The 25,043-nt window shown below is 39.8% G+C and overlaps 1 protein-coding gene across 9 annotated transcripts in view; it reads left to right on the top strand.

The window, feature by feature from the left end:
- LOC149732884 (agrin-like) overlaps nt 1-25,043 on the top strand; it is a 56,488-nt gene that overhangs the window by 1,055 nt on the left and 30,390 nt on the right. For all 9 annotated transcript variants that reach the window (XM_089882285.1, XM_089882278.1, XM_089882281.1 and 6 more), the window contains exons 2-5: nt 96-233; nt 494-614; nt 24,191-24,226; nt 24,386-24,616. In XM_089882285.1, the coding sequence (XP_089738411.1) occupies nt 96-233; nt 494-614; nt 24,191-24,226; nt 24,386-24,616 (526 nt within the window). The remainder of the gene's footprint in view (nt 1-95; nt 234-493; nt 615-24,190; nt 24,227-24,385; nt 24,617-25,043) is intronic.

Here is a 25,043-nt window from a genome sequence, read left to right as displayed (position 1 = left end):
AACGGTATTCCATATTATTCAACATTGATATATACAAATGTACTATGAATGTTTTTTTTATAAGTAACAAGCAGTAAAACTCTGTTTTTGTCCAGATATGGCGAGTCATGAAAGGGAACTCTCTCGCGATGAACCTCATAACGATCCAGAAGCAAGGCATTCTGACCTCTATGTACAAAAAGAAGTACGTTGACGTATATGGGCTTGGAAACTCTGCTTTTTGCAAGTCAAATGTAAGTACCAAGTTTTTGAACCTAAAAATCTTTTCAAATTGTATTAGTTCCTTTTCTAATTGGTGGACGTTTCATTCCTCTTTCGAATAAAACCAACTGTCAAAGTTTTTACCAATTATAAGTAAAGTTATAAAAATACTTTTGTGAACACTTGTTTCAGAATGTATACCTACATATTCGTTCCAAACACTTTGAAATCCTAACAATCAAATTTCCGACTAAGCATATTTCGACATTATTTTGTTTTTTTTGTAAACAAGGTGGAACGGGCAGACACCAGAATCTTCTTTTTAAATAAATTAAACAACCGACTCGTCGTATCTGCTTCGTTGGATCGAATCACTTTGAAAAACTTGGAGAATACACAGAAGGTCATAGAAGGTAAGTCTGAGTGTTTGTATTTGTATGTGTCGTTGGGATATGTTGATTTGGTTGTGCAGTGCCCCATACTATCAGTTAGGTGTATGTGTGTTGGTATACGAAGTAGTGGGACAGTACAGGTATATATACTATAGTCGAGTAGATAGTTCTATACGTACATGTTCTACAAAGTTTTCTGTACTTATATACCGTTTGTATCACCGTTCTGTTTTGTATGTACTGTAGTTGAATAGCTCTTATGGTTTTAAATTTCGTGAATCAGCTCTAAGGCTTGCCTATAGCAACTACGTAGGAGCGATTCGCTCAATTGCGGACAAAGGCCGAACGCTACGTAGCCAGGAGCGGCAATTATAGATACGGAACTAATCCATCACGAACAAGCGGCCGACATGTTTTGGGAAACGAGCCCTTAAACTTGACACGCTGCTACTCGTTCGCTTAAACGATACTCGACCTCGGCGGAATTTCCGCGGGCTTGAAGCACTTCGCGCCCCGCTGAAGTGCAATTCTTCCGGGGGTCTTTTTGTTTGCCGATACTTGGTTTATCAAAGCCGGTTCTTCTGCCAGCGCCTCGCGAAATCTCAAGCGCTTTACTTCCAACAGAGCGCTTTGGATAAATAAAGGAATTTCAATTGAGCTGTTCGCTTGCCGCCTATAGGTATCGAGCCAGCTCTGAAATCGGGCTGAATTTGCAGTTACGCCGCATGACGTTTGGTATCCCGCCGTAAGGCACCTGTGCAGTTCTATGATTCCCTTTTTCGCCAGAAAGAGGCCGCACGTCGAAGGGCGCGAGCGTCGCTTTGGTTTCCGGCTTTACAAGCTGAGCGTCGTCCCTCATCGTTGTAGGTTTAGTGGTCTCCGCTTTATTTGTTGTTTGCTGGATTATGCCTGATTGGCTGACAAAATCTATTGTAGCAGTCGGCGTTATGTTATACGCTACAGTTCAAAATCAATCGAATCACTGTAAGCGTGTTTTAACAACTGTTGTTTTGTCGCTATATCCTTTTTTTTGTTTAAAATATTTTTTAATTTTCCCTACCGAAATCGCAGAGACAAATTAAGTTATTATTATTAGAATAATAACCAGTTTGTGAGCTTGTAACTTGCCACAGCGCCATGCCCTTTTGAACGGCCTCTAGGTCATATATTACTTGTAAAGTTCCAATACATATCCGTGCTCGTTGGCGGTTACATAAAGCGTCAGAATGTCAATAACTAGACGACCTTTACACCGGTCACCATGAATGAAGTTACTGGTCGTAAAACGAACGACTTCGGCAACTTTAACAAGCAATAAACATGTTCCGAACTATCGCAGAATGTTGCAGCATTCTAAATGAATTTTAAATGCTGGAAAAAATGACTTTTTACCTTTTTTTTCTGAGCTATTGTTTTTAAAAGATTGGTATGTTTTTAGTCAAAATTCGAAACCTGTTTACGTCGCATTTACTGTTGGTGCATCATGTGTGATTCATCGTTCATACGTCTGCGAGTTATTCTCTTTATAATGAAAGTTTGGTCTAAAACGTCTGGGAAAGTTAAAAAAATGTGTAACAGAAAAGGTCACGGTTAGAATTGAAATTGTGAGTCGACGCTGTAATGATAATGAATATGTGTATAGAGATACAGCTGCCTACCGGCTTGTTTTTCACAGTATTTGTTGAAGCTGTTAGCGTGGGATTATCACACCTATTTTTATTCAGTTGTTTTACAACGGGCGTGCATTCAATTTGCACGGTCGTTTGTAAAAGCGTGCTTGTTTGGCAAATTATCCGGTGCAGGGCAATCAAAATAACCGCTCGTTAAAGTCGTTGTCCTCTCGTGCTTTTCACAGTAGCTGCTTTGATGAAACCGTTTCAGTAATTACCCGGTTATTGACCGTTTCACAGACCAACATGCGTTAATTACAGCTTCTTGCTCTGCGTGGATTCAGCTTTATATTCATGCCGCAGGTGTGTGGCATTAACCCACATGGCAAAGAGAAAACAATTATTTCACAGCAAATACACGACATTGCAAATTATCCAATTTTCTGCCAAACGCAGACGAAACACCGGTCCACACCTCACCCATTTCCGTGTATAAACATGGGCGTCTACTATACCCGCTTATCACTATAACTTCAAGCAGTGGCCACACATTTCACAACAGTGGCTTCACGCGAATGCTTTTAAAGACTTCAATTTTTTAGAAAATATTTTGTTTTAACGTCCTGCTGCCAGTAGATACTTCATGATTCGTGCTTAGACGCCGCATTTCGTTTGGAACCGCAATTTTGCGACGCCGTTCAAGCACGCACTGTGCTATCTCTTTAATGAACCAAAAAGTCACAATTGGTATATAGGTCTATACGTCTTGTCTCGGTTGCTGCCAGAATATAGTCGACATTGCTTTGTTGTCTTAACCTGCTTAGTAAAACGTAAGACCGACGAGGTCTCGCCGTAAGACAGGTTAATCGCTGCCGCCGCTTACCCGGACAAAAATATATAGGACTCTCCATTATGTCCAAGCCAGTAAACTAGCACGCTGTGTTTCGCTTCGAATTATTGTGTGATTTGTGTAAACACTACTCGCATGCAATTTGGCAAGGTTCTCGTCCGTAAAGCTGGACTATATTCGCTCCACTAGTTTGGGCTTTCAGCCAAGAACGCACGCCTTTTACTTAAGTACCATCCACGCGTGCCTTTGTAGCATGCTGGGTTTTATATTAACGCCTCCAGATGCTTATAAAAATTCTATACCAACTGTAGAACTACAACTTTGAGGGTTCATATTCATACGCTATCTGTTTTGTGGTTTTAAATGCAACTTGTAAGTTTTACCCAAATATTGAATACAAAGCTAAACACTATACGTCTGTTGAAAGAATGTTCCATATACCGTGATATTGCTTTCTTTTTTTGGATTTTTAAATGCGGAAAACTGTTTTTTTTACCACAAGAAGTGAACCAACAATGTTGAATGCAATTTTAAAACTGCAACTGATACACAAGGATTAATTGTTTAATACGTTGTTCAGATTGTCTCTATTATCTCAACGTCAAACAACTTAATAATGTTGAATGCAAATCCGTTACAGTTAGGTAATGGTATAAAGTTTAAACAATGTTCAGATTGTTTCTGTTTTCCCTCAGTGAATACTTTAATAGTGCGCGTGGCCCAAAACAACTTTCTTAAGTTATTTCCGAACTCTTGGATATTTTTTCCGTTACTTTCCACGATGTCCACCCTACCAGTTTCCTGTTTAATGTCCAAAGTGGACGCAAATGTCATAGCACGGTCGTGACTGTGTCTTTCTATACCATTGTCATGAGTTATATCAAGCCAAGGTATTCACTGTAACGAACGTCCTTTTTAAATGTCCTTAAACTTTTCCGGTACCGTAGCATATATTATAGCCACTCGACGGTTTTAAGCCCAAATGGGTCATTGGGCATATTTATCAATCATGTTCAATTTTTGGCTTTTTAAAAATTTGATTGTCCACTGTTAAACTTTATTTCAAAAGATTGAGTTTTAAAAGTTAGAAAATCAAAAACCGTTAAGCAACTACGGTTTATGGACGCTACTTGGCACAATCGTTTATTCATAGATCTTATTTATTGTCTCGCCGTAGGTTACTTACACTGTGTGTTAATAAAGGTGAATCACAGCTTATCGTTCGCATTCAATGCTCGTACTTGAGTACATTGCGTTTTAATCCGAGCACCTCACAATTATGAGACTGCACCGGACCCACAGGACCACACATAGTGCTTATCTCAACGCAGATGCCCAATCGCCAGGTGTATATACGTACAAGAACAACGTGCGCTCCCTGTCAGTGTAAGCGCCTCTTAAATCAATCTACAGTGCAATGAAAGAACCCCCATTGAGCGTTGTATGCGTTAAATCCAGACCTCAGATGTGTATGGATCCATCGAAACAAAAACCAAATATGACACAGTACATCCTCTGTACCTAAAAGGCCGAAAATATTGCTAGTATCAACCCAAAGACTCGCTCCGGTACAACAACGGACATTCGATAGTGAAATTGTAAAACGCAGTGCTTTGTATCCGAAACTTATCTCTCCGTCTAAGCGTGAAGTTAGCGGTTTTGTATTTCGTAAACTAAGTTCGATGTGCTTCTACTTCCCATAGCTATTGAAATGTTTTTCCTTTCCCATTATCATTGCTTCCGACCGCTTTGTCTGGACCTATATACCCGGTTATCTTCCACGCCTCAGGAAATCTAGTGTATGCGAAAATACATAGAGAAAAATACTTAGGGAACTGGACCGAAACTTGCTTTGCGAATGCGGTCCAGAGTCGTGTTTTTGGCAGCATCCACAATCAGGTATACATGTCTTGCTCCTATGGGATTTAACCAGCCATTCTTTCGCTGGCACTCTTGTCAACCGTCGAAATATGATATTTATGAGCATATGTACGTCTCATATTCACTTTCTATATGACGTCAGTGGCTTATTTTGATCATTCAATTGACTTCTATTTATCATTCCTGTAAGCGGATGTCGCTTTCCAGACGACTCCCTTATATCGGCGACACCGAAAATAGAATGCTTTGATTCACACACAATGCCACTTTAGATAATTTTCCGCTAAATTGCAAGAGCCAAACCTGACATTGGCATATTTGCGGTCGGCGGCGGCGTTTTCCGTCCCAAACTCCGGCCCAACGTATGCTTAGCTCACGACTGGGTCACGGGTAGAGAATTTAGCCAAACTGAGTCTGCGGCTATGCAATGCAACCCCCCGAGCCAGCAAGTATGTCTTACCACTGCGGCTTAGCATGTTTTGATCTTTGCTAGGGAAAGTGAAGGAACAACCCGAACTCGATTCCGTTTTTGTGATGACTTTTAACCCGGTTGGTTCGATCGCAGTAAACCGTACAGACCACACAGCTTGGCGCGCGACACCGCAATTGCTAATAGCTGTAAACAGATACAACTCTGACTTGAATCACATCTTTTGTGCTGCTTGCCACAAAAATACCGACGTCCCAACAACAAAGCATTACTTCAAGTTTGCTTTTTTAAATTCTCCAAACCTGAACCTATACAACCCATTGATGCCAAAGTTTCAGCATTTCCCCCTTTTTTTTCAAATTTTAAATTTTAGCATTTTTTGTTCGAATTTTTAGTTTTTGGCATTTTTACTTCGATTTTTTTCGGCGATGTCTAAACAAGCTATCATTGACAGCGTACACTTGTCATGCTTAAGAAGCTTTCATCAAACTGAATGTTTCCGCTGCCACAGCTGGCCCTGCATGTTCTGCCATCGACAGATCAATGCATTACGACCACCCAGATTTTCAAACAAAATTCACTCGTATTCGTGTTTATGACAAGCGACCAAGGCCAATCTCAAGCTGTTTGTTGTCGAACAATCATAAATCCGACGTGGGAAGTCGGTTCTCGTTCCCGACGCGGAAGTGTTACGTCACAGTAAACCGATCACGTCAAAAAACGAACGAATCTTGCTGTCCAGCAGCTGACCTCTTGACCGCTTCTTCGGCCACACATGACGAAAAGCAATCACCCGACGCCCGTATACACAAATATATATATATATACATACATGCGGTCAACTATGTGAAGAATTAATTAATTCTCTCCAGCCATACAGGTGTAATATCAAAACTGCAATGCCATGTTAAAGGGTTAATTCAGTACCAAATGTTTTCTCCCAATAGTTATAAATAGATTTAGTTTCTGAAACCGGCGTTACTCCCCATGAATCTATGAAACCATCTCAGTCTGGAAAACTTTCAAAACATAAACGGATACAGTTGGTTATGAAATCCCGGGGTAGTTTCCTTGCAAAAACATGCCACAACGGTGATGTACTCCCATATCAGAATACGAATCTTTCTGGATAACAAATGAACGTTCCCCAAAGAGAAAGACCATGAACGTTTGAATTGGGGTTCACAGAACTCGGTTAGAACGAACTTATATCTGCTTGTACACGAGCCAAGGAATATTTTACTTGGAAATCATCCAAAAATAACTTAGCCCTTTGAGATCGGTTTTCATTTCTATAAAGACTATTTTATAACAAGCTTTGAAACCCGCTGTTTCAGCGACAAGACAGTGACACCCGTCTATAGTGTGTATATTGTGTATATTATGTGTATTATCTCGTTGTTTACCCTGATTAATTAGTGCCTGTCCGACACGCGTCTTCGTGTATGCGTGCGAACTGTGAACTGCACAGACGGGTTAAACAAACAGCGTCCAATTAGTTCGGATGCCGTTTAATCATCCTGAGAAGACTCGTGTTTATACAAGTTAATACTGGTCATTAAACACGCTAATCAGGCCGTTCAATCTACATGCTTCGCGTCTCTTTTGGATGCTAAAAAAGAAAAAGTGCAGAGAGGTGAAAACCGCTTACTTAGCGAGACAAGACGCTCGTCTTTCTTCCCAAATTACAGTCAATCTTACCCCGCTTTTTTATGTATGAAAAATCGCCACAAGTACAAGCTGTCGTGTTATAAAACCCCCCTGCTGGTCAAAGTCAGCGGAATTTAATTTCCCGAATAACCATTCAGTCTTTGAACCAGTGCATAATAAAGCTGAAGAAATTATGCAACCGGTCGATAAGTCAATAAGCGTGAAGTGCATCTATGTAGGAGCGCTGGGCCCCGAAATTCAATTAGTGTCGTGGGACCAAGCATTGAAACGACTGTGGAGTCTCTCGGTTCCCTATGCCGCGGCTCCTGCTTGTCGTTTAACGCGGAAAATCAATGTTATTGATCGAGTAGTGAAGAACCATTGATTCAATTCAACTTAATTGTCCTAAGTGGGGAATCCACTTAAAATTCGTCCTTCCTTTAGTTCTCTATTGATGAGAATATGGTGATTGACAGGTCCGTTGACGGCGAGTCGAATTCACCGACTTCTCATTCTAACTGTCAATTTTCGTTGAGTGATGCATATCATGTAACAGTAGCAAAAAAACGTGGTTTTTCATTATTAAGAAATTGCCCCAATTGTTTAGAAAATCGCCTTTGAAATACAAAGTAAAAATCCGTGTGGTCGGAACCCTTATCTAAAAATTAGTTCATTCCTGCTTTGTGCTCCAAGATTAAAGGCAATAGTCTTTAGTAGGCGCCGATCCTTTTGTTCATCTTATGGGCGTGATTTTCCTGCGTCATTCTATCCAGCTTGGACCCCCGAACACAATACATGTACCTTGTTTGAGGGAGCGACGAATCCTGCCATGTCTGAAAGATTATCCGCTCAAATGTGACCAACGTCTAATGGAATTCAATCGCTGTGAAACTGGTCAGTTCCAACCTGCTATTGTGTATGCCATATATACACTGTATGGTTCAGTTTCCTAATGGCTTTCATCGGGAAGCATTAATGTAATTGAAAAAAAAAACGCTTTGTGATTATTTTAAAACATCCAAAGTCACATTGCCCTTTTAATAAAGTTCGTAATGTGAAAGCCAACACCTTATATCGATATTCAATGATTAAACTTCCTTTTGGCAATCATTGTTTCGATTTCTTTAAATTGAATTCAGTATGACGCAAGATATATCAATGGTTTGTCAATGGGTCAATAAAAAGCTTGGACACTGCTGTGATACGAAATTCCCAAGCAGCGAAAAACACTTCCACGTACATATGTAAGTGGATCGCTCTATTGGATTATTATTGCTTGTTTATGCACGCCCTGTCTGCTCTGATCCATTGGAAAACGGGGGGCGCTTTTATTCCAGCGTTTGACACAGTCTTACGGGGATTAGCGCTGAATGAGAGCAGTCGAAACGACCAAAGATCTGAATTACATTTTACTGGGCCTTCGATGTCTTGCCCCATGAACCCCACTACCGCCCTCTCCATTGTGGACCATGAAACTCGATCCGATCGCTTTCTCTGTTAGGAAACCGCTGTTTCGTAAACAATGGCCCCGCCAATGCGCCTTTGATCGAATTATGCTTCTCGCGACCAGTTACGCCGTACCTTCGATCGACTCAACTGTTACCGAGCATCAAGTGCGACCGATAATCGCACCTTTGCCGCAAACAAACTGATCATTACTCCACCATTTCGCAGACATTCCTTTCATAAATACTTTGTCCTTTCCCTACCAAGTAAGCCCACACTTCCGTTTCACATTTAAGAAAAAACTAGATCACTAACAATATGTCAGAATGTCCCCATTTATTTTATGTATCTTAACTATTTTAGTTTTGAACCAGTTTCAACAGTTATCCTTCACCGTCCAATACAAACATAGCTGTTTGCTCACGGATTTGTCGTCAATTGCTTTTCAAGCGTTATCAGTGTGCATATATATTGTTACGTGGGTCACACAGTGCGTATGGGTCTTATAATTAACTTATAGTCAAATCAATAAGCCCACTGCATGAACCCCATTTTATTTTGAAGTCGTCTAATTTTGCTAATTTGGCAGGTAGCTAATCGCATTCTGCAGTGGGTCTTTTAAGATACTTTATTTTGCCGCTGCCCCCTCCCCACTGCGGTAGTTTGTTTAGCGTTCTTTGATTCTAAGCGCATTTTTAGCGTTGTTTGTTTTCGTAATTCTTGCCAGTACCGTCCGTGTCGAAACCCCTTTGATCCTGGCTAACTATTGTCTTACCAAAGCTGTACTTGTTTATTTGTTCGAATTTTCAGCTAGTCTGGCACCAGATCTTTTGTGCTGATTAAGGTTTTACACAAAGCCCCAAACCAGCTTAAATCTTTCTCCAAATACCGTTTAAAATGGTCAACATTTTTGTTTCTAGTTAAAATCTGACAGAATTCTCTCCCCAAACGGTGTTTTGTGGTGAATTGTTGCTCTATAGGGATTTATGAAATAAACTTGATACAAATTTGTTAGTTTATCCCTTCCAAAACTGTAACACGTCAGTTTAGGCAACCGTGTTTTTGTTTCTCGTTTCTGGTCAAACAGTAATGAAGCTAGCAAAACCGCAGTATCCGTCATATGAGTACACAGTACACACCAGTCAGTAGCTTACCTGATCTAGTCATAGATTTCTTTCACCGCAAACTCAAACGTGTCTAGCACACATCCCCTAGAATACGTGTAATTTCAAAAGAAATAATCTATATTAAAAACGACAAGTTTTGTATGATAGTCACTTTTAAAACCCCAACCGCAACTCTGCAGAGCCATAATCATATTTTACGACACTTTCTCCATTCGAGCATATCGTTTGTTATTTGCTTTCCCATTACCTTGACTGTCGAAGTAGGTACACCAATATTTGTGCACAAAGTCCAGTGTTTTGCAACATCGCTGTATTACCTCGTAACTATTCCAGCAATGTTACAGTTTTAAACAACCTATATTGGACAGTTTGATAAACGCTGTGGTCTTAAAATATCTGTCCTGCTATTTATTTAGTGACCTGTTAAGTATGCAAAGGCACTTTTTTAAAGATATATCGTTTTCGACCAAAACAGTTCTATTTCTGCGCATACATAGTGCTTAGATCGTTTGATTTGATATCAATATCTGTTTGTAGTTTATTTTACTGTGAGCACTTTGCATCAAACGTATAGCCAAAGGCAAGACGCACAATCGCTTTGGTTTTGTCATAATCGCAATTCAGTTACGTATATATAACCTGCTAGCTACCCAGCCATGCCCAGTAAAACAAGCAAAAGTGAACGAGGCGTTCAGTGCGACAACAAAAGCTTTTTATTAACGCTCATACGCGCAACTTGCCATGAAACTTTAGGCCTATAGTCATATACTTGGTAGTAAATGCAATAAAAAAGTTAAAATATTTGCATGAGTTTTTTTTTGTTTTAAATCATAACTGTCTATTCGAAATGCCAAAAAAGTATTACAATTGTCATTAGGTGTTCTTTGCTGTTACATATAGAGAGAAGACGGGACATCTTGAGCACATAATATTCAAGTTTCTTAATTGTGTTTTAAACAATTAAGAACAGTCTGTCTATGGAAGTCGTAAGGACATGGTTTTATAATTCTTTGAATGTTCTGTGTTTACTACACAAATGAGACAAGAAAATGAAATAAAGAAGTGTCCCATCTTCCCCAACCCTACTATATTCTGTTTAACATTTCTCGCACCGTAGAAAGAGCTTAAACGTACGGAATTTTTATTGTATTGCCGTTCCAATAGGTCATAAAAGGTAGCGCTTCGTTAGCGACCCACGAACGTTTGCTTTACGGAAGACTGGTTGTAATTATCAACTCGAATTCCGATGATTCTTTGCTGGTCGCATAAAATTCCGCTAACATAGGTGACTAGTGACTACTCTGATCTACAAACATTCTTGGCCTATATTAATACTTAGAGACAAACATAGGAAAAGTTATGAGATTCCGCTTTAGGATTAAAGCGTCGGAGTAAATTGTAAAACTTCTAAAACGTTTTATATTTAATATAACCGCCCGTACTTTGCTATTCTCCAAACGCTTTTCACGTATTGGGTAATGTTGACTTTTTACGTCCCCGTTTTCGGAGGCGTAACCCTATTTGTTGTCACTGACCGTACAGTTGTCATTCGGCAAAAGTCATTTACGACCTCTGATCTGTGATGTGTCGCTCCGAAACGTGCATAAGCAAATAGAGGCCACGCTTACTGCCGGGTTATACAGTTTACCGGCAAATGTAAATATGTTTTCCAGACATAACATTCCTTCTGCCAGAATATGCCAGTGTTTCCCAGCATTTTCTGCCCCGAACTATTTTCACTGGCATCCTGTTTCGCTGTCTCGCACCTTGCAACAATACCACAAGACGTTTTATTATATAGGTTCGATAAAACGTCTATATTTGCAACTGTTTAACGATTAAACTGCTTTTTATTACCAAGTACATTCTGCACAAACCTAAATGAGATTGTGCTACCAAGTGGGTACAAGCATGTCATTCTAAATGCATTCAATACAGTAAGGATTTTTTTACGAAAATTTTACAGTTAAAAATCAAGTCCAACTAATAGTTATATAAGAATCATATATACATCTCTTATGATATACATTTATATATGCCTTTGGTTGAGAAACACTGGTCTGTTCGAACCATCAAGGCCACCCGGGTAGCTTGAAAGCGGATGTTCTATGTTTGCTTTGCCGGTGAAAAGGTCCCGGTCATGTCCAGTTATTAAAAATATCATAGAGCTTTCGATAGCATAGTATGGTTGGGGGTGTGATGGGACATCTTTAGCACATGATATCTAAATATTCGGAACGTGTTAAAAACTATTAACAACGGTATATGGGAGTCGTGAGGATATGGTATACTCTACTATATGATACGACGGAATTTGGACATTCCCAACATGCTGGTATACTTAGTGTAGTGGCACCTTTTCCAGCAGGCGTGAGAACATAAGCTCTAATCCCAATCAGCTGGTGTTGTATGGTGCTTGTATACGTCCGTAATGTCCATCGGTGGTTGTTTTCATCAAAGGCTCGATTTTGATTACAGCTTCATGGAGGTTATGACCGCCTTTATGTAAGTTTCTCACGAAAATCGTTTTCCGTACCCCAAACACTTAACAGACAGTATATATACGAACTGTGTTGTATTCCGTTCCTTTTGCGGTTCAGGAACAGTGCACATAATGTAGCTTTTTAGAAAGGTCAGCTTTACGTTGCAACAGACGCCCTTGCTTTAAAACTTCGATCTTTCCTGCTGTCTGTATATACGTAGCAATCGCTGTGTGTGGCGTATTGTGCAATGACAATGGAAATCATGACGTTTCCCGCTTTCGACGCACTATAACATAGGCCGGGGAAGGAGGGAACTTACAGTATAACGGATTCTATAGGGGTATAAATACGCCGACACCTGCGCCATTACAATTTAACGTCTGACGTTTCCACCTTTTGTGGTAAGCGGGCAGTCGTTCCACAATCTTTTCATTGTCAACAACGGTTTCCGTCTAGTTACGACACATCTCGGTAAAGCGTCGTTTCTCGGCCACCTTTCCGGCCGCTGTTGTTTTATCGCCGGCCAAATGCTACAACATGTTTTATTCCAAAGCGTGAAGTTGATTTCAATCGCTACAACACAAAGTGAATGCTGTTAAAGTCGTCTCATATTCTTATTTATTCTGTACAGGTATTATAGTAGACTGGCTGGGGTAAGATTGGACATCATATAACCGCAGACTTGCGACTATTTATGACTATTTATGGGTGTTGGTAATTGTATAAAATACAATCAGGAAATATCGGGTTTAGGTTCTATTACGGTATTTCATCCTACCCCATCGTATTGCACATGCAAATCCAGGAAGATCTCTTGGTTTATACAACTGAATACCCACTTAAGCCTGGCATGCAATACTTGAGCCTTGTGTTACGATACGTGGTTGAGGAAATGTCAGTGCCATAAATCACATACAACTATACATGGTTCAATTCGCAGCAACCGTGCACCTGCGTGTAGCAGCCCTTGTAATATCAATGAAGCTTGTTACCCCATTACACTTGTCTTGCACCTCGTTAGTGTAACGTCTCTATGTCAACGGTTTATAATATGGATGCTTACGTTAGGTCAACTTCAAAAAATTGTCGGTAGTTTTTATTTATTTTTTTTACTCCCCTTTGCACATATTTTTAAAGCTGTTTAATCTGTTTAATTAAAGTAACTTTCTACCTACAAGGAATGGCCTATACCTATACTGGGAGTTTTAATACTTAAGTATTGTACAGACTGTTTGAAATTCTAGTTTTTATTGTATTATGGCAGAACTGACTTTATTTATTCCAAGCCCCGTTATAGCTAAAACCGAAGTCTCAATCCAGTATTTTGTAGCGTGTGTTTCGCGTAAATCATATATTTAATACTAAGAATACGGATTAAAAAAAATCGAAGTTTTGAAATTTAAAACCACTGCGGAACGTCAGTGTCTAGGTAGCGTGTAAATTTCGTAACAGTTCACGCAAATTCCTCCGGCGTCAAACCGCAGTTCGTACACCTTCGTGTGACGCTGTCAGTCCCCGTTTTATTAGCGCATTTTAAATCCATTTCATTTCCTGTTGCGGTCGCGGCAGCTTCTACTATCCTTGTATAATGGTAGTGAAGAACCGGGCGCGAGCTGCCACGTTGCTATTAACTATCGGACGTTACCTGTTAACTGTCATATACGCAATATTTCGGTATGTATTACCACCAATGTTCTATTTCTAATTATTGTTGTAAATATATATATATATTATCTGTGGCAAAATTAAAACACAGCCTATTATTGGCCGGGGTAAGATGGGACATGTTTTCACTCTTTTTATCGTCTAATTGGATGGTAAACAAAGAAACTTTTCAGAAATGTATAACCGTATGTTGCCAGAGCTGTAGAATTTACCTCAATTCGTAAAAATACGATTGGGAAATGTGGGATATTTATGCTAACGGTATCCCATCTTACCCCACAGTACTTTACTACTTTATGAATTGCGACTAAACCAAGCACACATGCATATAACAGCCTGATACGAAAAAATAGCATAGGAAAAATAGCTTATTCACTGGGCGCAAGTTTTATTTACACAGAAACGAAAAACGACATTTCGTCACTGGTTGTGGTTGCATCAGAATGTGAAATTCACATATTTGGCGTGTTTTAGTTCATATATCGCCACACTGAGCCGCGTTGAACTTCGTGTGCTTCGGTTAATGCGGCTTGTCATGCTTATTGTGGAAATCCGCATACGTTGTGTGATCCTACACCATTTCGTGTCGCCAGCTTTATCGACAAACCCTCAGGCAAAACTTAAACTTGTCAATGTTTACAGAGGACGATTTGTCAGTCGTATATCAGTCGTTAAACGAAATTGCTTTCAGTGCTAACGGAATACACGTACATAAAACAATATTATACTTTTTAACAAGAAAGAAACTGTTTTAAACGGTAAATTTTTTAATTATTTGTACTTTCATTTCAAAATACTTTCATTTCTCCGTAACGTAATAAAGTTTTCGTTGTAATGTAACAGTTGCATTTAAATCGCTAAGGATCGTTCGCAGTTGGCCAATCTATCATGTGGTGTTCGGTATCATGGCAAGGCAGTGAACGTAAGCCTTGCAGTTTGTTTTGAAAACAGCTTCGATTGTGATTAATTCGATACTTAGCCATTCGCAGGTCTACAGCCATTGTAAGACTGCTAGGTCCGAGCCTAATCTCTGCTTGTCGCCTGTCCCGTTTGTTTAGATCGAGATTTTATCCGCTTCCGCTCGCGAGTGTTGCCGGAGGATTTGTAAACATCTGACGCAGTGTTGACCCATCAAAGTTACAATTTCACGCACTAACGCTAATAAACGGTGAACATTCGTTTTATACAGTATGGTAGGGAAAGATGGGACATCTTTTAACTCTATTTTCTAATCCCATTTAGTAGTAAACACAGAACATTCATAGAATTATAAAACCATGTCTTTACGACTTCCACAGACCGTTGTTAATTCTTTAAAACACGATTGGAATATTCAGATAATATGTTCCAAATGTGTCCCATCTTTCCCCACACTGCTATATTTAAAAATCCCACGCAAATATGCGCTGTAAGTAAAAAGCGTAAATCTCTATACGTGTTATAATGCCAGCGGCTTCAGGATTAAACCAGTCATAACCAGATAAAACCGCCCTTCGTCACAATCCCATCATCTTAATACACCCTTGATGGATGATTTAATAATCTTTGCATAATCAGGATTGGACCAATTAGCCAAGACGACTCGACCCGAATTTTAATTGCTTTCTCTAACCGGCCGTGGTTTCCTGTAGTACTTGACTCTAACCTCATCCTGGGGAAAGGAATGAATAATCAAATAAGGAATCCAGACTTACCATGAGAATACTAATTAGGCAAATCGTCAGAAATTCCCAGTCTGGTCTGCTAAAAATACCCTAAAAATGAAAAACTACGTCGTTTGTTTTTTTATAAAAAACTTCAAAATTTTATATCATCTTTTTGACATTAACAATTGTCACCAAAATGTGTTGCATCATCACAACCGATAGGTAACCCCGCCACAGGTGCATGAACCGTAATCCCTTATTCTGTTACGAGCTCCTATCCAAATCCACATATCTCAGTGTATACCCGGGGCCGCGACCCTGCACGCCCTCTGCGGTATTTCCCGCATCGTATGCCGGTTAATTGATTCCATTTTTAATAACCGCTGGTATTTATGCTCGGCGGTGCATTACATCGCTACAGTATTCAATTTTCCGTATACTAAATAACGAGCTTATGGTAAAGTATTGGCCCCTGAATAATTAATAGCGTTATAGCGAAATGCTCTGCAGACCCCAGCTCGGCTGTCTTAGGACCTGGAGCGTAAACAGCATGAATTATACACATTGTTGCGCCTCGTTAATCCTATACGATCTATGTAGGCGCTTGGTGTTATGTTACGCTTCGGTACAACCAGATGTTTTCGCTGGGTTCAACCTTGCCAGCAAATTTCCGAGGTACGTAAAAACGCAACAAAAACTTTTTTCCCAAAAAACAGAGTTCGGAGGGGTGACGTCATACTTACGGGCTGTCAATCAAAGTAGAAAGGTGTTTGTCTCAATCCGCGGCTTTAGCAGTCGCATTAGCGATGCGATTAAAAAGGAGAGTGACATGGCTGGACGGATTGCTTTGTAGATCAAGGGTCACTTTGTTTTTCAGTCTTCAATCGCGCGCGAGGATTCGAATTGCGACTTTCCGTAGCGGAACCCGAGTTCGCTGCTGTCGCGCACGACAATGCTGCTTGTTACGTCATAACAGAGGCCGGGTCGCAAAACGCATTGAACCATAGAATCGCATTTTGTTTACGCAACCGACATTCTGATGTCAGCCAATACCCGCGAGAATTTAGTGTTTGTGGGGTTTTATCGGTGTAAATTATACCGTTAAATATGCGACTGAAATGTTATAGGCATTTTTTGTTTAGTACAGTTGCCTATACCCCACAATACGTGCTAAAAGTGTCCCATCTCCCCCTACCCTACTATATATGTTATGTATTTCGCAAAGCAGACACAGTCGAAAACTTGAGTTCGGTATTTAAAATATTTCTTTGCGAACATCAATTTAAACATCGCATGCTTATCTGTCTATCAGTTGGCTTTATTCAATGGAACATTCAATTTGAGAACGCCCGCGTATCCCTCATGGTCAGTGCAGTTTATCAATGTGTGGCACGTAACGCTATATGCTTATTCAAACACCGCATGTGTACACAAAAATAGCAGCCATTGACATTTCTAGCGTTCCTAGACCTTCTTCAGAATTTATCATTTTGACTTTACGTTTTCATCGTCTTTCAATAAATGACGTAGCCGGTGACGTCATCAATGTGTTTAAAGTCGCATTCTATTACGTCCAATGTTGTGGTACCATAGGTAACCCGGCATTATACTTAAGGTCTCCTTAATTCCAACACGTCATTCGAGCGACCGTGACCGCATCGCTATTGTGATGTCACGACTGCCTTTGTTTGACGACAATCGCGCCATTCCACGCCCGCCCGCGCACGCACAAAAGCGCGAGACCACATGCCCCCCTACGATCACTAAATCACAAATATAAACAGGCGAGAAAAAATGAGCACCCGATATTTCAGCCACAATGCGGTTAAATAACCAGGCACAGCACGCTCTCCACGCTTAGCCTGGAATCTTAACCAACGTTCGCATATTTCCGCTTCCTCTTAGTGTTGTTTTACCGCAACCTTGGTCGGATTAAATCTGACCTCTATTGCGGTTGTTAAGCCGCTGCCGAGATTTGCTAGTTCGTATTGTAATCTGAAAAAAGAGCGAGCTTCTTTATGCATAAAATTAAAGGCAAATTTGTGTCTAATCTGCCTATAAAGCTGCCGATAAGTGTTGAATTGTAGAGTATGAATAGGTTATTACACCGGCGCATTTAAAAGCTTTAAACACGATACCACTTCAGCCTGTTGCGTATTTTCTCCGAATTTTTCAACCTTGCCAAATTTGGCGTTTTTAGAGCGTTCATTAATTTCGGACTACCCGTTTATTTTCGGCTCAGCGGCCGACTCGTTGGCGCCGCAGGTGACGAGGATGGCCACTCGGCGTGATTAATGACGTCATTAAAGGCGAGGAGGCTTCTGTCAAGTAAAACACGCGTTGTCGTTGGTCCGAATCGGATCTTCTTACAGTGATTTATGGAGCAAAGTTACGACTGATGCCTACCGCGTCCGGTTCCGCAGATTTCGTTTATTTAGCGGCGGTCATGTTTTTGCAGCAACTTGAAAAAGATCTTCGCTATCTTAGGCTCGTTTAAGTTGTTCAATATCCCGTTTCTAACTAGTAAGGTACACCTCGCACGCTTTCTACAGAGATATTACTGACGGCACAAAAAGCTTATAAAACTCCGTGCAAGCGAATGCAATATAATTGTTTATTAGGTTTATAGGTTCAGATCTATTTTTACCGGAAAACACACACACTCAAAGTTATAATTTTGTTAAAACACCTGGAGTTCAAATTTCTCCACGAAAAGTAAGCATAAGCAATTTTAGCCCAATATGTAACTGCGTCCCAATTTACACTGATAAACTATCTACCCGAATTATTCACTATATAACGTTACCCATGCTATTTTACTCAATGTTTAAACGGCTCCAAAAAGCCTTTAAACGCCGCCTATATCTTAAACCGAAGCCCCGACGCATTTAAATACATTCCATTGGCAGTTTAACTGCACTAATAGCCTTTAACTACCAGTAGCCCTTATTCAGCATTACGTATTCGCCACTAGCTTAAGCTAAACACCATTAGTTGGACAACAGAATTTTAAGATTTCGACGTTCGCTGCGACAGTTGCAATTATTGACAACTCGGACCAAAACGTTCATCATTTTTCGCATTTCTGCCACGTTTGTCAACGTAATCTAATCCTGGTACTTAGCAGAAACTCTCCGATAGCCGATATGTTTCTTAAACGCATTTTTTTCACACTTAGGTTTATTTTTGTTGTTTTGGTATAGCAGCATATATGTAACTTGTTCCAAAATAACTTTTGTAATCAATCGTCTTAAAATATTTTGCACTTTTAGCCTGAAAATGTCATTTTACCGCGTGTGACGTACGCAGTAGTTTTCCGTCCATCAAACTGACGGATAACGCGGATTTACGCCAGTTACTTTACTGGTAAACCAAGCAGGCTATTAAGAAGCGGACAGTTTACAAATTTCGGCTTCTCGTGGCATGGAAAATATGCCACAGTATTTGCCCTCAGCAGACACGCCCGCAATTCTTATTAGTAAACACGACTTTCGTCGCGCCGTTATTTCCGCCTGTTTGCTGCAAATCGGTCGGATTTTTGTGGATTATACCGAGGCCCTTGACGCCACAATAGTGATCACTATTACGATTTAACATGGTCCATTTGCTGCCAGGTGTGTGTTAAAGTTCGCGTAATATTACAGGAACAATAATGATATTTTAATGTGTATTAACTTAATATACCTTAACCTAGCATTACTGTTGTTGTTTGTTTTCGACAAATACCTTTCAGACGTAACACAACACGTTCAAGTAGGGAAAAATGCTAAATTCTTCTTAAAATATTTCTTATTTCATTTATTCTTTGTCATTTGACCCATAGCCTTACCGTATATAACCGTCTATCTATATGCATAGTGGCAATGTTACGCCATAATGTATAGGGTAGCCTTGCCTCACTGACCTGTGGGTTTGAACCCTAATAACCCCTTGGGGACCTCGCATAAGAAATAAACCCTAATCCCCGGTGCCCAAACCCGAAATAGCGTGCGATCGAGCGATTTGGGTGAGAATTTCACCCCTAACTTGAACCACAGAGTTTACATATGAGAGATTAGGACCGTAAATTGCCGTTCAGTCAACTCGTACTTTTTGCTCGAATGCGCTTCTTTCATTATTGTGTCAGAAATTTATATTAACAGCCTTGAGACACGACAAAAAACAGGATTATATTACTTTTAAATACACAAGTTAGCTATACACAAAATTATAAGCTAACCACTACGAGAGTACCGCTGTTGTATTATAAAAGAAGTGATCCAATTCGTGCTATACAAAATATGTTTTCGTGTGTTAAAACAACATTTTTTCTAGCACTGCCGACATATATGACATATGTTGTAGGGTAGGGGAAGACGGGACACCGTTATCACCTAATATCCAAATGTCCTGATTGTGTTTTAAACAATTAACTACGGTCTATGCGGAGTCGTGTAAGGACACGGTTTTATAATTCATTAAATGTTCTTTGTTTGCCAGTTCCTTGTACACAAGTAGCAAATATAGTGCGTTTTAAGCCCAGATCGGCAGTTCCTATTTATCTTGTTTTTCAATAAACAAGATTGTTTGTTTCAAAACATACAGCTTTGCGCTAATTATCTTTCTTGTGCCCCTGCACCCCAAAACTCATTCATCTCAAGATAACGGGCGTCTTGGGTTTCTGAATTTAAAAATAACTTGTTTTGGCACAATATTCTGATTCATTAATCAGGCATTATCCGATAAGGTGAATAAACTACCTTTCAAAGTACTCAAAAGCATGGATCTACTATTACTTGTTTATTTCAAATCGTAGCCTCATCCATTATCGATACCCCGAGTCCGTATTCTAACTTAGTGATCGTATCTGTACGCACAAATGTGCCGATTGCATGCAGATAATATCCGTTTCAGTCTCTTGCGTACAGCAACGCTACACACCTGCTACAATATGTTTTAAATGCGAATCCAAACCTTAGAAGTATACACCGTAAATATAAAGTAGAACTACCAAAGTATTTAGTCAACGTATAGCATATACTGTGTGCGTATCTGCCCATACAATGCTTTACGTAGATTTTCGGAGTACCGGTTTGTTACCCACACGCAATAATTGAATTTCAATCCGTATATGGTGGTAGGCATTCGGCGCATCGTCCAGTGCGTCCCATTTCTGCATGCGCGCCACGAATGTGCCATATATGCAGCTCCGTAATGGTGTCTCCCAATTTGTCCGTCCACTGACTTTTGTTTTATTAGCCCCGTGTTCAAATGGGCCGTGACATTCGACTAAGTGGCGATAAGAACCCAGAGAAGTCAAGCGGTCATTCTGAAAGCTGGTTTTGCTCATTTTTTTTATTTATGTCGTCGCCCGTGACTTAAAAATCCATGAATATTAATGAATTTAAAAAGCAAAAATTTTTTTTTAACTATTTATATATGTTCTAAAAATATCAACTATTCTAAATCGCCGAAGCATCTTGTTCAAGTTAATGCGGTTTAACTTGTATTTCGCCGAGGCATTGATATTGGAATCTTGTGTATGAATAGGTACAAGCTGTAAGTCTGTGGTTTCGTGAATTACACGTTCTCTTATCTTGTCTGACTCAGTAAGTTTGCATTACACAGAAGCCTTTTGTTTTACTAATCGCGATCTTAGAATTACAAAACACGGGTAGTGTCGGCTCCCCGTGCACTACCAGACTAAGCATAACCACAATAAAGGGTCCTCGCTTAAAACGTATATTTTATTTATTTATTTATTTCTTCGAAATGATAGCTAAGATCATGCCATTTAAAGAACAAAGAAAAGAGAACCAACAGCAAAACAACAGTTGTTATAACACGCCATGGAAAAAAGTTCCTCATGACTATAACAGGTTGTGTAATTGTTGAAAACACCATCAGGAAATACGGAATATTATGTGATAAAGATATCCATCTTACCCCATAGCACAGTACCATCACGTAATACAACTTTTCAGATTAAAAAACAGCCAACCTCCATAACCATAGTGATTTGCAACGAACGTGCGAAACGGTAGATTCTTCGGACTATAACTACGGTTCTTACTTAAACGCGGTTAGTTGCTAATCCATTTCCAAACAACATATCTTCGGTTCAACACTTCTACTCTTGTAAGCATTTTTAACACTGCGTGGCCTTTAAACATCACGTATTATATAGTATAGTGGGGGAATATGGGACACCTTTAACACATAATAACCAAACATCCTGATTGCATTTTAAACAATTAACATCGGTCTATGGGAGTTGTAAGAATACGGTTTTATAATTTTTTGAATATTCTTTGTTTACTACCTAATGGAACGAGAAAATGGAGATAAAAGGTGTCCCATCTTCCCCCACCCTACTCTACATTTCGAACGTTATGTTTTAATTTAAAGAGCCGCCCATTAAACCCGCGTATACAATTTCGTTGGTTTTGTTTGCAGGCTTGCAAGAACGCTAAACGTATTAATATGGTCAATTTTAATCAGTTTCTAAAACTGCGGTATATTTGGGCAAAAAGAACATTGGCCTATTTTGGTAATTTCTTAACCGAACATGCAAACTCAATAATGCGCCAGAAATACCAGCTTGCAGAGTTTGCGTTTTCTCAACACATAGCCCGCAGCATGACGCAAACGCACCTACGTCACGATCATACCTGTTCCCTATTACGTACCATCCTTCTGCATAACCATATATGCTCATATATAGCAACCGTAGCTTTCGAGGCCGCCGTGCAACGACCACCAAATATGAATACAAAGAATAAAATTTCCGAATTTTCGATCTCGGCCGAAATAGAGATAACAGATGTATTTTGATTTATTACAACTCCCTGGAAAAGCGAAACTCCTGTAAAAGTCAACCCGGTAAAAGCAACCGCGACCGCGGGCGTTCCGAGAAAGTTCAATCACTTTTTAACCATACAGTTTGTTATAAGCCTTTTAGCTGCTAGTCTGTTGTATAGTTACCCGATGTATACACATGTGGTATTAATTTAATGGGCGGCCTCTTCCACTTTTTAACCAGTTTTATCAAATTCCACTTTTTAACTATTCCACTTTTTAACCAGTTTGTTAGAAGTGTTTTAGTTTCATGCTATAGACTGTTGTATGGACACACCAGATACAAATCATTGGGCGGTCTCCTAATCAAATTTATGTTTATACGCATTTGAGGTTAATCGAAATTAAACTGCTCACCAAACCGCTCGAGCCAAAACATTATACCGTTGATACAGTCCATGATAAGAAGCTGCCGTTGTGTTACCACGCTCGCTAATGACCATACTTTGTCCGCTACCCTTCTTTACTTTATGTGTTTCGTTTTCCAATTACGAAAACCGACACGGTTTTTTAATATCAGGTAAAAACCTTGACGCCAATCGAATACGAGTTTTGTTTTATGTAATAACCGAACCAGTATATTCCGGAACAAACCGGTTTGATCAAGTATTCCAAGTAGTTTTGACCAGCAAAGGGATTGTTTGTAATATAGTAGGGTGGGGTAAGACGGGACACCCTTCCCATCTATTTTCTCGTCCCATTTGATGTAAACAAAAAACATTCAAAGAAATATAAAACCATATCGTCACGACTTCCATAGAACGTTGTTAATTGTTTAAAACATGATCAGGATATTTGGATATTAAGTGAAAATGGTGTCCCATCTTACTCTACCCTACTGTATGTTTTGTATTCCGAAACTATTCAGTATGTTGTCTGTTAATATAACAAAACAAAATAACAAAACAAATCGTTTGAAAACATTAACGTATCCCTAGGCAGATTAGGTTTAGTCCTTAGAAATAACCATCTGTAACTCATGGTCTATTGACGCATGTAAATCCAGATCCATTAGTTCATTGAAGCAACAAAATTATTAACTGGTGCGTTTCCCGTTGCACACCCATAACATATGCCCACCAGACCTAAAAACCACCATCATACACCAAGCAAAAGTAAGAGATTCGCCACCACCGCTTTCCATATGTCAATACACTATTCTATAATCAATTTGGCAGTTTCGTAAGCTCTGATTCATGCCCACGAGACAACCGTAGTTATGTCTACAAACCACCGTGTAAGTCCCACGCCCGTTCAGTCACTGTCCGCCTCCGCAGTATAATACGTTAATTTAGGCTCTCATGGTGTACTTGTGTCGAATTTACCAAATTTGTCGAGATTACCGGCGCTTCTGTGGGCGTAAATCCAGACAGCCTTCTGTCAAAGTCAATACCCATAGCTTATGTATTTGTGGCCTTTTCTTTCACAATCCAGTCTCGCCACCAAGTTTTTAAATATCCACTCCAAAAGGGAGGGGCGCCACCACTTAATTCCCGAGTAACGTAGTAGCCTACACAGTAAAGTACGTAAAATGTGACACGCTTTGCGCATATAGAATGTAGTATACAAACACCCGCACCAGTCAGTGGGAAAAAACCTTCCAATTTCCAATGGTTTGAGGTCTTTTAAATTAAAAATGTTTTCAAAGACCACCGCAATGGCACAAAAATATTTTAATTCCTAAACCGCTTTCGGGAATGTGAGAGCCGCAGACTGACGACGCATTTCATAATCTCTGTGGACATCAAATCGCGTATCCTTCGTCGCCGCCATTTGCTTTGAAACTGCTGCATGCGACCAGGTGCTGCTGTCATCTTTTCTAGACGTTCATGTCACCCATTCTAAGGTTTAGAATCGAGTTACGTGATGTAACCCACGATAGTCAGGATCGGGCACATTTCGAGTTTTTTTACCGAAACTTTGAAGAGAAAATCCCGCCAAAATTGATCTAATCGTCCGTTCTTTGTTTCAGGAAAACGCATCAAAGAAGAACCGAAAAAGCCACGCGGTAAGTGGCGAGTGAATAGTTTTTCGCATGCATTTTTCGATTTTTTTCTCTATATTTTGACATATAGCAGTCATCATAGGCAAACTTGTTTCACTCACTGCCAAACACCTGGGCGTTGTTTTAAAATATTATTCAATCTGAAATAACCTTTGCCCACAGATCCCTGCCAAGAAGTGCTTTGTGGTTACGGTGCGAGTTGTCAGGCGGTTGATGAAGACACAACGACTTGCGTATGCCCTCCAGTGTCCTGTTCCGCCTCCCCAACAACGGAGGACATTCTCGCTCCCATTTGTGGCTCGGATGGCGTCACCTACCCTAACGAATGCAGACTGCGTGCAGCAGAATGCATGGCGCAGCACCGCATCAAAATTAAAGCCACCACATCGTGCGGTAAGTTTGTAACCTTCTAAAGAAAGCACGTTGCTTATGTTGTATTGCTACAAATTGGACGTATTATGTCAAAAACAACCTGAAAAATGGTTGTTGCATTAACTGTTTAATTACAGTAAATTTAATGTGACTTTATAACAGATGTTTGACCTTTTTCTCGCTATACTTAATGACCTATAAACTCCACTATTAAATATTAAAGAAGACAGCGCAGCAATAATACTGTGCTGCTATTCGCGCACTATAATTAATAATGCATACACCTGTTATATCGTATATATATAGCAACTCACGTTTAAAGTTTTGTTAAATAACAGGTGTAGCCCCTAAACTCCAAGTAAATTTATTTTAAGAGAAAAATGGAATAGAATTAATCAATATGTACGAGTGCAAATGCTTGTATTATTACGAACTCTAGACTTATGTT

The sequence above is a fragment of the Ciona robusta genome, chromosome 8 (assembly GCF_009617815.1).
Source record: "Ciona robusta chromosome 8, ASM961781v2".
Classification (NCBI taxonomy): domain Eukaryota; kingdom Metazoa; phylum Chordata; class Ascidiacea; order Phlebobranchia; family Cionidae; genus Ciona; species Ciona robusta.
The sequence above is the reverse complement of the archived record's forward strand: the minus strand, read 5'-3'. Positions and strand labels throughout refer to the sequence as shown.